Source organism: Cygnus atratus, chromosome 3 (genome assembly GCF_013377495.2).
Source record: "Cygnus atratus isolate AKBS03 ecotype Queensland, Australia chromosome 3, CAtr_DNAZoo_HiC_assembly, whole genome shotgun sequence".
Lineage (NCBI taxonomy): Eukaryota > Metazoa > Chordata > Aves > Anseriformes > Anatidae > Cygnus > Cygnus atratus.
Window position 1 is genome coordinate 10,312,666 of NC_066364.1, and position 15,951 is coordinate 10,328,616.

The window sequence follows — 15,951 nt, forward strand, 5'->3', positions numbered from 1 at the left end:
TGAAAAACCTGAGAAGAAGAAAAAATGAAAACAGGCTCTGGGATAAGGTGGTTTGTTTCTCTCATTAGGGAATTTTGAACAGGACCAATTCTGCATTCAAGCATGGCTGTGGCACCAAGGAGCGCAACCAGCTCACGTTTTTTTTTAACTCTGTGTTGTAGCTTTTGTATTTCCTTATCAAATTTCCATCATATGTGGAACTCTACTTCTTTCAGCAAGCTGAAACTTCACTTCCAATAACCCGTAAATGTGCAGTCTCTAAGCAGAGAACTTATTGGTTCTGCTGTACCACATACATTGGTATGATTGATGGAAAAAGTATGAAGAGGAGAAAGAAGACACCACTTCTTTGCTTTCATTGCTTGTGCTGGTGGTTTTGAGATTAAAACCCAGCCTTTTGGGATTTTTTACTTGATTTAATCCAATTGGTATTTTTTTGTTGTTGAGAAGACAATTTCAGTCAATTACTGGAGATTGTTTGCAGATTATGTGCCTCCTCCCTGTTCTCTTTGCTAAACAGATTTTCTAAAGGGCATGTCTGTAACTCGGATAATTTGTGTTCAAGCATAAATCTGCACCAAAAGCGTGAAAGCTCAGTGGGGAAGGTAATCTTTCTCCTTTTTGTCAATAAGTAGGCAAGTAAGTACATTGCCTGCTGTGGCATAACATGCTGCGGGAGCCGTATGTGCCAGTAGCGGCATACCGAGTCCTACTTGCTGACTTGCACCATAACGCTAGCAACAAGCATCCTGCCATCCTCATGCAGAGCTTCTCAGGGAAACAAGAAGCTTCTAAAGGAAGCAAGAACTTGCTAAATATGAGCAGTTTACAGTGTTAAAAAGCTCTGAGAAGATACTGGCAAACAGGTAGAAATGGTAAGTGTCCATCTCTAAGCTGTTAAGAGTTTCTGACATATGTAGACCACTTGTTGCAAGTCACAGCAGGTTCACTGCTTTCCAGTGTCCCTGACGAAAAGGGACTCAACTCTCAGATCTTCAACTCTTCAACTCCCAGACCCCTCGGTGATCAGTGTGCTCAGCCAAGAAGCCAGATCGATCTACCTAGAGACTGGAATGCCAAGGCACAAAAAGAGAAGGTGGGAAAGGCCTGCATATTTTCATTTAGGTTAGGTACAGCACAAGTAAAAGAATATCATCCCAAACAAGAAATGCCTTTATGATCCTAAAGTGCTGTACAGGACCCAATGGCATTGTTCTTCTAGGACATAAGTGGAGCAAGTCAGAATCCAATGACTTCAACTTTATTCAGGCTTATACGTCAATGGGACACAAGAAATACAGTCTACCAGAGTAAAATTAGACCACCATAGAAAACTAATTTCCTTCAGGTCTCCAGCTCTCTCCAATCAAAGAAAACGAGTTCCTAAAAACCCTCAGCTGAAGAACTCTTCAGTAGCTGCATGAAATAAATGGGCTGACCACATAACTGTACATCAGCAGTTAAGTGTCTACATCACCAGCAATGCCTTTGCAAACAGTTCTCTCTGCAGAGAGACCAAAGTAATCCACCTCTGGTTACCTTTGTTCTCAGTTTTCGGTGGATGCAAACACCTTGCAGGCTTTGTCTACCAGGGAAACTGAGACAGAGAAAGGAGAAATGACTTGCCCAACGCCAACAAGATATCAGGGAGGTCAGTTTCCACCTCTGGAATCCAAGATAGTTAGTATCCATTACACTGGACAGTTCCTTCTCTTTAGACTGTCACGGATTTTATTTCAGTACTTGGAGGATGATCAAACACTGGAAATGGCTGCCCAGAGAGCTAGTGGAGTCTCCTTCCTCAGAGAGATTCAAAATCTGACTGGACACAGTCCTGAGCAGCCTGCTCTAGTTGACCCTGCTGGAGCAAGGGAATGGACCAGATGATCTCCAGAGATGCCTTCCTACCTCATCCATTCTTTGACTCTGTAATTCATTTCTGTGAGATGCCTTAGCAGATCTGAAAATGGGTGTCTTGAGGGTCTGGCTGACAGCTCTACTGCTCTTTTCCTCTCTAGTTCTGTCACCCACCCACTCTCACCCCCCAGAAAAGAAGTTTGGCACACTCAGTACTGAAATGCTCACTCAGGATGAGCCTTTTGCAATAAGAATGAGGAAATTTCTGAAGCAAACATGCTGTGATCTGTCAATGAATTGTGTAACTTCCACTTTGTTGCAAGTTGACTCTTTAAAAAGCAATGATGTCATGAGGTTCTCTTTGTAGATTGGCTGGCTATATTAAGAAACATCAACCTATCCCTTTAAATACAGTGTTCATCGTGACAGTCCTTGAAGAGTGGTGGTAAGTTCTCTCTAGATGGAAACAGTGACCTAAGGAAGCTGAGGCAGCAGCGATATTAGAAGCCAATCTCATACTGAACATCAAGAAAGAGAAGAAGACTGATGCTGGAAATTACTATCCTGTAAGTCCAACACTTCTATCTCATATAAAATGACCATGAATATATGAAGAGAGAGAACACTTCCTTAACTCCCACATGAGAACAGATCTATTAGCAAAAGCAGCATGGATTTATCCAGCATAGCTATTACCACTGGTAGAATTCTACTAACAGACAGTGGTGGGAAAAACGTAGGCAATCTGGATGGTTGTCCAGTACAGTGGCTTATGCTCCATCTCACAAAATTAAGGCATTCGGTGTGGAAAATGAAATCTGTTATGGACTGAACACTGGCGATAAATAACATCGAAGATGGTAAAACAGAAATGTAGGACACTGAAGGAATCTTGGTTACACCCAGATCTGGTTTATACCTTCATTTTTTGATGTATAATAATGTCAAAAGCAAGGTACTCACAATTTCAGAAGATTCTAATATCAGAGAAATGAAAAGAGAACAAATAAAAAAAATAAAAACAGGGAACAAGGGTAAGACAGGAATATGGTGAGAAAAAAGGAGATAAGGGAAAAGAATCCCAAACTAACGTAGTTTCTTCTCTTCTTCTACATTTCACAAAAGCTTTAAAAAGGGAACAAAAAATAGAAAACAGCACAGGAATAATCCATTTTTTACTTCATCTTGATTTTCAAGGAATGGCTGCTGTTAGGAGAAAGCTTACTGTAGTCGGAGATGACCGCTGTGGTAAGACGTGCCTCCTCTTCGCTCTGCGTCATGAACAGCTTCCCAGCTGCTACGAGCCAACTCTCTTCGACACTTATGCCACTGACATAGAGGTAGATGGGCACGAAATGAAACTATTTCTGTTTGATGTGTCAGGGAAGGATGAAGTCAGTTACCAAAATCTCCGCTCAGTGTTCTATGAGGACACCAACGTTATTTTAATATGCTTCTCGGTGGATAGGCCTGACTCACAGCAAAACATCCTTGATTTTTGGGTTCCAGAAATCAAACTGTTCTGCCCCACGGTTCCCATTATTCTGGTGGCTACCATGATAGAACTAAGGGATGATGAAGGTATCCAGAAGAAACTAGCTACTTCAGGCAATGAGCCGATTAACACTACAGAAGGAAAAGCTTTAGCAGCCAGGATTGGGGCATATGCTTACCTGGAGTGTTCTGCCAAGACAAAAGAAGGTGTCGATACAGCCCTGGAGATTATTAGCCAATGTGCATTAAATGAGAAAAGGAAGAGAAAGAAGCGCTGTAGGTCCTGCCAAGTTTTGTAAGAGGAGCGAACATTATTTTGCTGTTAGATTTCATGATGTGGAAGGGTAAGTAGATGTCTTTGTTGCTGTTGTGTGGGTGCTGTAAGGGCTGCTTTTACGCTACAGGAAGAAAAAAAAATCACTTATGTCATTGATAGAAAGTCTGCAAAGTCTTGCACTTGAAAAGTTGGATTTGTTTCTTCTCCCCTTCCAAAATAGGCTGAAGAGCACAATTCCAGGTTTGAGCTGAGCACCAGCCCTGAGAAATAGAAATGACCAAGCTACAGTTCTCCACAGAGTTGTTTTGGTCAAGGGAGACAGACACAGACTAAGACAGGAACCTAAACCAGCAACGCTGAGACAATCACGAGAACATGGAGTTCAGTGGATCTAATCCCAGCTTCCTGGCAGCAAGGCTTAGTGGCAAGCAGCTGCGCTGACAAGGTTTACCAGTGTTCACTCCCTTCCATACACTTCCTTGAAGGATGTCCTTAGGGAAGGGAGTCACCGCACAGACACACACACGCACAGACACACACACACGTATCCAGTAGTCTGCCCTACTAATAGCAGCGGGTTTCTTACTGGCAGAACAGGTCTGACTTTCTCTAGGATTCATTCGTAGAGCTGACCTGGGCTTGGTTCCATAAATGCATTAGGGATGCAACGTATATATAGTATAGGGTGCGATGAAGGAAGTGCTCTTTACCTCTTCTTCAGGCATGGGTAAATAAATTGGGATAAAAAAGCCTGGCTCTGGATTAGGATCCGCTTCTTGATAGAATTCTTACCTTAAAATGAGAGAGGCAAAAAGACCAGATTTCAGTTTCTAAACTTCTTTCTCTCTATGGCTTGAATGTATCTTAAATCTTCCTGTTTTTTCCTAGCACTTACAGGCAGAATTCACGAAGCAAAGGGAATGCCAACATCCACACTCCGCTTCGCAAGTCATCAACAATCTGGAAAGAGACTAAGATGTGCCGTCAACCTAAGCAGAGGCTCTCAGAGAGGCACAGAGATGGAGCGAAATAGAAAGACTTTGGGTGCATCTCCACACTCTTCCCTTCTCCAAAGCACTGATTGCTGCCAGCCCAAGGATCTAACTGAATTATGGGCTGACATTAAAGATAGAAGTCTGGGAGATGGTTAGTAATGCAGGATTTGAAGACGCATGCTATAACACAGTACATGGACAGAAAAAAGTTCTAAGGTAAACTCCGGATCCTGAAGTAAAGGGGCAGGACTAACTGAGCATAACTGCCATGAACTAGGAAGACATGAAGAGTAACACTTTCTTTTACTGACTTACCTAGTGGTGGTTTCATCACGCTAGCAGCTTGTCTACAGTTTTCCAAGGGGAAACAAAACAAGAGTAAACACAAATTTTGAGGCTGATCATGCCACCTGCTGCTGTACGCTTAGCAAACTAGCTTTCCCAGGTGAGAGACCTAGTGAAATACACACTTAATATTTTTTCCTTACCCATTCTTCCCACAAAGATTTGTGTATTGATGGTATCATGGGTATAGTGTGGGGTTGGCCGAGTATTATTGGATGGGTTGCTGCTACTTTTTAGCAGTAGGTTCAAAGTTCACAATCCCAGTGTGGCATAATTATAAATGTTTCAAGGATGATACTTTACATTTCCAAAAGTACCTTTATTCTAAGAATCTCAGAGCACTTTTCAGCATGAATTACCAACCCATCTCTTGGTGATAAGTAAGTGATATTTTCAAAACTGAGAAACTTAAACTGCTGCCTGAAGTAACTGTGAACCATCTACTTCATGGAGTTCTGTTTTTCCTTTACTCTTTTTCCTTGCCCTTTCTCATTTTCCTCCAGAGAAAATTTTCACCTCAACTTCTTCCCCTCTCTGTCTGTAGCAATCCCCTCTATGCAACCTGATACTGTACCCAAATTTTAAAACTGTTCTCCCCTTCCTCCTTGGATGCGTGCGCTGCACATAAGTGCTCTCCAGATTCAGGTAATAACATACATTAGTGCATTTCAAAGAGCTGTATTTATGCAGAGAGGTTTGAATTGTTATTTCCATTTTATATGTGCATGTGTGGGTGGGCAGGATTAGACTGCAGATAGGTTAAAGAACACAGGTGTCTCAGGTGCCTCTGATGTGGGGTATTGAACTGGAGAGATACTGTTCTGCAAAAACGCTAAGCACTGACTGCTCCCACTACTGGGAAAGCACAGACCACTTTGGTGAATCTGAGCTTACACTGCCTGTTGCTGAGTAGGATACCGGTCAGTATGTTGGCTGGCATCTGGTGTCAGTCTAACCAAACAAGTATTTTTCTCCAGAAGGGTGTTCTGTTCAAGATAAAGGTAGCTGGTTTCACTCCTAGTATTCACTGTGTGTATCTCTGAATTAAACTGCAGTTACAGCGGGCTGAGTGTCTATTTCTAAACATTAACCTTTTTACTGTTTTACGTGAAATAAAAAGTTGGTAATCTTTTTGCACTGTATCCACCTCTGCAACTGAAAAAGAGAAATCTGGGGGAGTTTTTTGATCATCCTTTTGCTAAAGCAGTATAAACCTTCTTTTTGCCACTTTTGTCAAAAATGCAAATGCTTTTCCTTTTTACATGTCTCAGAGCGCTTTTGCAAGACCAGGTTACTACATGGCTACTCAAGAAACCCACTGATCAGTTGTCCATATTTTAGGGCATCAGGCTCCCATGAGAAACCCACAGACCTAATAGTTGTTGTTGTTATTGTTATTATTATTTTTATTATTATTATTATTATTGGTCTGTGATTCAAAAAGAAGGGGATGTAGCTTAGTAGTCAGGATACTAGTCTAAGACATATGTAGCAGTGTTTTTTTCTCTATTCTACCGCAAGCTACACAGTCTGTATGACCATACAGAAGAGGCTGTGCACGTGCACACTGCAACGTGCCTGGGAAGAAGCAGTCCCCCCTTGGCAGCATGGAGCTCCACGGGTGCTCGTCCTTCTTTCCCTTTTAAGATTGTGCTTTCATGAGCCTCTGCAGCCTGCAGCACACATAAACCCTCTAGATGAGGTTAGCTAGGAGGGGAGAGGAGGTAGAGGGGAGAGGGGAAAACACAAATTACTTTATTAAGCATTTTTTTCTACTTTTGTTGATTTAAATAAATAAATATTAATTACGACTTTTGTTAGGGAAAATAAAAAGCAAAAGAAATAAATACTGTGGAAAAGAAGATGGAAATTGACTGGACATTCATACATCAATCCACAGGGCTATTTGTGATGTCAGTGAAGCAATGATGCAAATAAATCTGTCTTTCAGAAGAAAAAAAAGAGGGAGGGAGGGAGGGAGAGAGGGAAGGAAGGAAGGAAGGAAGGAAGGAAAGAAGGAAGGAAGGAAGGAAGAAAGAAAGAAAGAAAGAGAGAGAGAGAAAAAGAAAGAAAGAAAGAGAAAGAAAAAGAAAGAAAGAAAGAAAGAAAGAGAAAGAAAGAAAGAGAAAGAAAGAAAGAAAGAAAGAAGGAAGGAAGGAAGAAAGAAAGAAAGAAAAAGAAAGAAAGAGAAAGAGAAAGAAAGAAAGATGAAGGAAGAAAAAGAAAGAACAAAAGGAAGGAAATCAGTACATAGCAATATTAAGGCATATTAAAGGGATATGTGAGAGCAACTTTCCATTTTCGGTACAAAGATAGTTTGTATTTCATGTGACAGTGTCGTAGTAGCTTCTAAGAAAGTGGTCAAGACAAGGTTTGTAGACAATCTGACTTTGTTGGAAAAAAAAACCAGACAGGCTCATGGACACTCAAGTCCCCAGACTTTTTTCCACATCTGATCTGATCAAGGACCTGACTTCTCTGTATAGATCTCTACATATTGTGATGAGCCACGTGAGCCGTAACAATCTAGAAGGTGTTTTGTATGGAGATTTGGGCAGAACCTATACACTTCAGTATCATCTACAAAGTGACACATCAGCAGTCAAAAACATACCTGCGCTGTGCACAGTACAGGGCTTTGGAAAGAGAAGTCTGAAATAATAAAAACCCATCTGTTATTTCCAGTTTGTAGGCTGCTCATCGCCTGCTTTGGGAACGGGCTGGAAGGAGGGTAATATGTCTTGCCTAGCAAGACCATTCTCTATTTTATATTAATTTCCTGTGTAAATATTATGTCTTTCTAGTAGCCAATCTATCAGTCTACCTACTAATTCATCTTAGTAATTCATCTTTTTACTCAAAATTATAATGAACCAGGAAGCATGCTATATTTTATGAAAATAGATTCTCCTAGTCTTTTGTCTTAGTTTTCCTCATAATATCTTTCCACTTAATCAAATTCATTTTCTGAGATGTACTGCATCTGTTTTAAATAATTCATCAGCTCAGAGTGTTTCTCCGCAAACACAGAATCACAAACTGATACAAGAGCCTGTAATTTGTTAATATGTTTTGATGGAAATAAGGGGTTGGATCATGGTATTCTGCCACAGCAACTCAGAGGAGCTTATGAAAAGGCAGAAGGACTGGAATTTTATTTGCCAAAACAAAATTTTAGGTGTCCCTAAGACCTCAAAGCCTCCTTGTTCAGCTTCATCTCTGCTAGTGGACATGTGCATCACTGAAACCAGCTTCACGCTGCTGATGTGTTCATATTTTAATCTCACACCAAGGGTGTTGTGGGCTTTTCAGTCCCGCTGTTCTCAGCCCTCTCATACCCGTTTATGCTGTAGGTATTTCTGTTTGATCTGGCATTTCACAGTGTGGAGAGATGGAGACAGGACTTGGCCAGAGCAGAGCATGAACCCTGTGCTCTGTTCCCAAACATGTGCTGCCTCTTGTGTCAGAGTGAGACCGTTTTGGGGGGTGACTGTCTCAGCACACCCCTGGGCTGTGCCTGTTTAGGAGACAGACTGGTAGAGGATCATCCGACTCATGAATCACCAGTGACTGGTTTCTGAGCAGCTCGATGCCATCGGGAGCAACTTTGTTAGCTCAGGTGTGTCTGAACCGAGCAGTGTCACAAGGTGGATGTTCCTCAGTGCCGAGGGGCATTTAGCTGCCAGTCAACATCCAAATTTGAGAGGGAGTTTGCAAGCCTGCAGGCATTAAAAAGAGCAATTTTCTGCCTTTCAATCCTTTCCCTCAGGCTCCCGGGGTCTTTGCAGAGACTATCCTCGGCTCAACCCAACCTCTACCCAAGCGAACACACCACTGTCGCAGCCTGCCGAGCCCAGCGGCCCGACAGAGGTGAGGCTGCTGCAGCTCCGCGCCCCAGCTCCATCTGGCAGCGAGGCCGAGTGTGTTCACCCAGCAGGCCCAGGCTCATGGACACACTTACTCAGCACGTATATACACACATACACGGCCAGCCAGAAACACTCAGCACACACAGACACAAGACAACACTCCTGTTCTGCTCTCAGGGTCGGAATGAAAGCCCAGTGATGGAAAAAATATATGCTTATAGAGAGGTGTGTGTGGTGTGGATCCCTCTAGTTGGCCCAGGACGCTCGACCTGTGCAGTAGCTGGCCCCTGGAGCCTCTCGTCTCCAGCCAGCTCTGGCACAAACACACACAAAGGATGGTGCAAAGCAGATGGAGCCCAGCTCTCTGCACGCACACGCTCCGCTCTCTCCACATGCACCGCTGGCGTGTGGCCCTGGGACTGGGGGGCCTGACCTGGATTTCTGGCACCCAGGTCTCCGTACACACACACACGCACACACACAGAATCAAGTCCCTCACCCAAGCAGAGTGCAGTGAGAAGACAGGCCCTGCTCACCAGGCACGGGGCACGGCCAGGCATACCGACCAGCCAGCTCCTCACATGCTCCTGGCTCCTTTCATCCCCTCACTGCTCTGTTTTCCCACCCTTGTTCCTCCCCAAACCACCCAGGCCCCTCCCTTTCCCCCTCTAAACATCCCACAGTGTCTTGTGCAACCCCAGCGTGCCTCTCCTCTGCATCCCATCGTGCGTCCCAAAAGGTTGTAACTATTCCCTCCGCCTGTAACCAGTCCCTCAGGGAGGGGCTGGGCTGGGGGCTTGTGTCTCTGACAGGTTATTGGGGTTCCTCCCCGTGCTGTGCCACTGTTTTCTGTGTTTGTGGGCACTCCTTTGTGACCGTGGGGAGATGCTTTGGGGTTTTTTTTTCCTGCCGCTGCCCAGTCCATCACCGACCACTCCTTGCCACTGCTTTCCCACGGAGGAAATGAAATGTGGCCACGTTTAAGGCCTTTGGCAGGGAAAGTCTACATAAATATTTATCAGCGGACAGAAGTGGAAGAGAGAGCTCATAAAAATGCATCTTTTGGAAGGCTCTCTGCCCACCAGTTTTCTGCAGGAGGTCGAATTTAAATTAATGTTGCACAGAAGCATTGCTTTGCTATTAAAAACGACAAATGGGTCCAGGTACATTTCCAGTGACCTGCCGTTAACATGGTATATGCTGCGTTGGTACTAAATTGCCAGCAGATGACAATGCTCTGAAACACGAGGGAGGCAGCTCAGACTTTTGTTTCTCTTCACCTCAGTGTGGTGAGGAAGGGCACAACCAGAGCTTGAGGCCCACAAGGCCCGGTCAGCCCCGGGGCCATGGGTGGAGCAGGACCCAAGTGAAGGTCTCAGGAATGAGTGGCACGAAATGGCTCAAAACCAGACTTGTTTTCTCTGCTTCAGCCCAGACAGCTAGATTCCCATCACAAGACAGGCTCAGCTTTGTAAGTAAGCAGATATGAAAAAGAGTACTGTGGTAAGAAAGGGAATATCATGGAGTAGAGTGTCCAGGTCTGGGTCCCCCACTGCAAGGGAGACTGGACATACTGGAAGGACTCCAGTGGAGGGCCACCAAGGAGATGAAGAGACTGGAGCACACGGAGGATATGAGAAACCACAAGGCAGCTCACTGACCACAGAGGACCTCTTGCTGCCATGTGAGGCCAGGACAAGAGGCAATGGGCACAAACTGGAGCACAGGAGGCTCCCTCTGACCATCAGACAGCACTTCTATGCTGGGCGGGTGATGGAGCTCAGAGAGGCTGTGGAGTCTTCTCTTTGGAGATCTTCAGAAGCCGCCTGGACGTGGTCCTGGGCACCGTGCTCTGGGTGTCCCTGCTGGAGCAGGGGTTGGGCCAGATGGACTCCAACAAGTCCCTGCCGACCTCAGCCATTCTGTTATTCTCTGGTTCTGGAACAAATTTTAGACTTTTTTGACACACTTCTTTGTTGATATCCATGTGGACAAGGGAGAGCAGGGGGGCAGACACTGAGCTCTGCTCTCTGAGGACAGCAACAGGACCCGAGGGAACAGCATGGAGCTGGGACAGGGGAGGGTCAGGCTGGGTGTTAGGGAAAGGTTCTGCACCCAGAGGGTGGTCTGGCACTGGGACAGGCTCCCCAGGGCAGTGGTCATGGCACTGAGCCTGCCGGAGTTCAAGATGCCTTTGGACAACGTTCTCAGATCCACGGTCTGATTTTTGGGTGGTCCTGTGCAGAGAGAGGAGTTGGACTCGATGATCTTTGTGGGTCCCTTCCACCTCAGGATATTCTATGATTCTATGGATCAAGAGATGAGATGGCAAACTCAGCATCATCTTTTCGTTAGGTGTTTTTACAGCACCTATCACAAGGGGCTGAACCTCCCCAGAGGAGAAGGAGGAGCTCCTGGTGGTGCTAAGGTCTTTGTCCTCAACTGCTGGTTGTCCACAATGTAAATCCTCTAAGACAAAAAGCAAGTCATCAAGTCTGGCATATTCTGCTAACCAGAGGACCTCCCAGATCCTCAATCTGTCGAGAAAAGAGGTTAATTCAGTGCCAGCACCGCTTCTCCCTATCGCTTCTCTGCATGGCCAGCCACCTGATCTCAGGGACCCCCAGGCAGAGGAAGAGCCCAGGGCCGTTCCCTCCTCACCGTGACTCACCGGGAAGCCTTCCACCCAGTGCAGGACCTGATCCTGGCATTCGGCCTGCCCTCTAACTCAGATACAAATTAGCGCTGAACATAACTGTTATTTATTTCTAATTAAATGTTAAGGCGGTGTGTAACAGCACTCGAGAAAGATCATATTGCTATGTGTCTGGATGCAGCGCAGCCCTCCCTAAATCACGCTGAAAGCCCATTTCCCTCCCACTATACAGCAAATTATGTCAGGCTCGTTGCTGGTACATAAGGAGAAAATTTGTTACCCTTCTGGAAAATCAATAGGCTCTTGGCAAACAGGGTTCGGTGCTGTTAATCTTCTTGAAGGCGCCATCTGCCTCTGTGCCACAGCACAACCGGAGAGCCGCCCCACCGCCGCGGGGAGCTGCCCGGGCACCTGCTGCGTGGCTGCCAAGCCCCAGCACGGCAGGACTTGCTCCATGTGCCATGTGAAACGCTTCCAGTCAAAAACTTCAAAAAAATCCAGCTGCTTGAGGCGTCCCCGCTGCTGCCTGCAGCTCCGCAATGCCCCGCAAGCGCACGGAGGATGTGAGAAACCCCGAGGCACAGCTCGCTGGGTGCAGAGGACCTCGTGTTGCCACATGGGGCTTCCAGCTGCCCTGGAGGGCTCTGGCAACCCTCAGCAAGCGCTGGGGGTGCTCCCACGGTTCCTGTCTGCAATGCCAGGCTCCAGCAGGTTCCCCTTCACCAGCAGTGCTGCAGCAGTGGCTGGAAAACATCTGGAGGCAGGTCTCCAACCTCCTAACCGAGCTCGGTGCTTCACCAGCAGGCAAAGCACAAAGCAGAAACCTTCCCTGCAGGGCGACAGTGGGCTGCAGAGGCTGGAGCCAAACCCATGGAGTCCTCAGCCCTGTTGAAGCTTGGTGACACACCATGGCCACGCACGTGAGCGAGGAACGTGGCTGGGTTTGCAGGGGGCGCAGCTGTGGTTGAAGACCTGGGGATGCCTTGGAGAGCAGTACTGCTGGTCAGGGCGTGCTGAGTGCTGGAAGCTGCGGGGCTGGGGCTGGCTCCTGGGGTGAGAAAGGGACCCTTCTGCCACCACTTGTGGCTTCCACATCTCTTCTGCTGGGTCTCTGCCTCTCCCCAGCCCTGTCTGGAAGCTCTTGTGGTCTTCAGAAAGCCACAGAGGCTCCAGAGAACCGGCTGGAGACGGCCAGGAAAAAAAAAGCAGTGCCCGGCTCGTTCCTGCTCAGTATTAATCAGCACTTCTCTGAATCACAGACGTGGCTTTGTCTGTGGGACATCATCTGTGAGATTCAGAAAGCGGCAGGAATTAATTCAGCTTGGGAGCTTTGGATGACTCAGACTGCTGTGAAAACACCCCAGGGCAGAAATGAGATGTAGGGCAAATTCACCCGTGGGGTAGCTCTCAATGGACTTTAACTGCAGATAAATTTAATTTGCAGAAGTGAAGAATATTTTATTTACTCTTTCTAAGTAGCATTTTAAATTGAAATATTCAAATAGACAATCAAGAGACTCTTAATGGGTTGCATTTATTGAAAGAGATTTTGATTTAAATTCCTCAGCCTTGGAGTCCCAGGCAACATTTCTTTTTCCCCAAGTGAATTCCCTGCTGAATTTCCCTGTTGCACTAACGTATGAAAATCTGAACGCACTGAATAAACATACACGATGACACAGCGCTGATATTCGGTTACGTGCAACCCACCCAGTGCTCTTGCTGGGAGATGCCTGGAAAAGCAGGATGCAGCAACCTTACGTGCTCTGGGGAGCCTGTGAAGACGGAGGGCTTCGTGTGCACCGCCGGTCTCCCAGAGATGGGCCCGAGTTGTAAGGGCCCCTCAGGTTGCCTGGGAGAAAAAACTACATTTTGGCAGCTGGAATAATATTAGGCAACGGATTTGAAACGCCGGGCCACACGGACTGCTGCTTGAGCTCTGCGTGCAGCACTGTTTCACTGCAGTCAATAAACATTTCGTAATAATTTCTGGCACGGGGCAGGGAGCCCATAAGGAACCCAGGTTCCACCCTCGGCTCCCTGCTCTGCTTTCTGCGTGCTGTGAAGGAGCAGTTTAGGTAAATGCAGCAGGGCTCCAGACTCTTTAGAGGAAAGTCGGGGCTGGCCACGGTTGCTGCAGGGAGGGCAGCGGGCAGCGCTTTGGCTGAAGCTCCCGCAGGATGCTGATGGCCAGGAGCTGCAGGGAAGCCAAGTGGCCACATGCCACCAGAGAAACCCCAACAGCAGGACCTGGGAAAACTCCTTCCGAAGGAGGGCATTTGGAGGACGCAGCTGGATCTCATTTCGCAGTCTCCAGCAGGACAGCAGGCTGGAGCCACCTCCCCACATCCTGCCCCTTGCAATTAAAATGGGGTGGACCTTACATCAGGTTAGGGTTTCTGGCGGTACCCGTGGTTGTGGCTGTTCCTCCTCTTCTTCTCAGCCATGGATAACGCAGCGCCAGGGTGTTTTCTCCACCCCTTATACCTTGGGGTATAAGGTATCCTTAAAGTCTCCTTCTATCAGGAACACCCCCCCCCAGCAGTACCGGTTGTGGCATTGTCCCAGCTCCGACAGACTTCTGGCTCTTCCGTCTCCGTGTCTTTCTCTCCCAGGGACTCTCCCAGGTTCACCCTGTTCTCATTTCCTCCTCCTTCTCCTGGTTTCTTCAGGCTGCACGTTCACCACCAGGCAAACCCCAGGAAGGAACCCAAGTCTAAGCCGAAGCCGCCCGCACAGAATCTGGCCCGTGGCCCTGCTCAGCACGGAGCCTACCACAGGTGCTCAGCATCCCAGGGGACAGCCTGCGTCCCAGGGCAGGGGCTGGAGAAAAGCCAGATAATGCATCGTAACCCTGGAGAATTCACTGCTTGGAGTAGTAAAAAAGAAACAGCACCATTACCAGGGCACAGAAACCTGCTAATATTCACGGTACTTGTAGTGAATTAATTAGCTATAGCGAATGCATTCATGGCCGGCTTACTACATCTGCCGAGAATATTTTCAGAGCAGACAACCAAAGTTTTTGCCCTTTCTGTGCTTTCTTTTCTATGTCCTCTTACGAAAGAGATCAAGTATATTGCTTTTACATGTCTACTTTGCTTTGCAAGCTTTACAATACAGATTTTGTTTGTATGTACAGTTATTTTTGAGACTGCTTCTGCATACATGTAGCACCTCGAAAAATGCACGCCCCAACTCACAGCCACCGCTTCTCTGTGCTGTGAACCACAGACAAACCAAACAAATGCCACCAGTCTTCAGCTAGAGCACCATCTACAGAAAATTTACATCTAACTGATCCTCAGCCACTATCCCACGTGCTGTCTGCCGTCAGGACAGTGGAATGAAAAAGTCGGCTTCTCTCCACCCTTGGCTGCTCAGCTCCATCTCAAGGTGAGGCACCAAGCTGGGTTTGCAGAGCGTGCCACGAAAGCAGAGAACCTCGGGGGGCATCCTGCACAAAAGCATTTCATCCGGATTTCCAACGTGGCAGGGGAATGCTTATATTTTGAGGGCATGAATAATTCAGCTTTCATGAATCCGCCCAACTTCATAAGAATTCCTGCTGATTTAAGGCTGGGAAACTGTCCTCCTTCCTAACTGCTGCTGCTCGAAGCCAGAAGGCACTGGGGCTAACACCTGCTGAACTGTACCATGGTTGCCCGGAGAGGGCTCTGGGTGAGTGCCATGAAACAACAGGCATGGAGACAATTCCCCCCTGGGCCTTCCTGCAGGGCTGAGCACGGCCTCCCTGCTTGTCCTGCTTTGCTGCCTGCTGCAGGCCCTGGGCGGGGAGAGGCTGATGCTGCCGAGGACTTCATCAGATGTCTGCCACTGCCATCTGCCGGAGCCTATTCCTTCTGCAAAATCATCCGCACGGCTTTCAGCTGCCAGACCAACGCCCCTCGCTCCAACAGCTGGCTGGAGGCGGTGGGGTGGTTGCCCACACCTTGGGCTCTGCAGCTCTGAACCGTCCCGAAGCAGAACCTAAGGACGCCGAGGTTTTAACCTGAGGCTGTGCAATGAACGCGCTGCCCACCTCCCTCCCCATCACCCGCTCGCGTGCCGTGGGGTACCTTCATCCCCACAGCTCTGCAACCGCCCGACCCCTGCCTCAGCCCCACCTCGGGTCTCCTCCTGAGAAAAGCATTTCGGAGTCGCCTGCAGGGGTCTTTTGCATTGCAAATCTGAGGAAAGATGTTTTTGCACAAAGCAAACTAAAAACAAAATGAGAGAGGAGAAGCAGGCAGGTGCTGGGCAGGAGGAGCAGGAAGGTTTGGTGCTGGGGCAGAGCCGCGTGAGAGATCCCATTGGGAAGCTGGAGAAGGCTGTGGGGGATTTTTAAGGGCCATTTCTGATCCTTAAATCAGGAGCAATGGGACTGTGCTGATGCCTTCTTCTGCCCGGGCTCACACCTCCTGCTGAAAATCTGGGTTCATTTTGGAGCTGTTGCGT

The 15,951-nt window shown here is 47.3% G+C and overlaps 1 protein-coding gene across 1 annotated transcript; it reads left to right on the forward strand.

Annotated features, from left to right (window-relative positions):
• The first annotated feature begins 2,290 nt into the window (after positions 1–2,290).
• Positions 2,291–6,110, forward strand: LOC118254721 (ras-like GTP-binding protein rhoA). Its single transcript, XM_035560238.2, has 3 exons — positions 2,291–2,423; positions 3,055–3,695; positions 4,517–6,110. Exon 2 carries the CDS (start codon positions 3,057–3,059, stop codon positions 3,648–3,650), a length of 594 nt encoding a protein of 197 aa, XP_035416131.1. The 5' UTR covers positions 2,291–2,423; positions 3,055–3,056; the 3' UTR covers positions 3,651–3,695; positions 4,517–6,110.
• Positions 6,111–15,951: the final 9,841 nt, after the last annotated feature.

Bases quoted from the DNA above. Each gene is read 5' to 3' on its own strand.
- LOC118254721 (XM_035560238.2), top strand. From the start codon at position 3,057: ATGGCTGCTGTTAGGAGAAAGCTTACTGTAGTCGGAGATGACCGCTGT.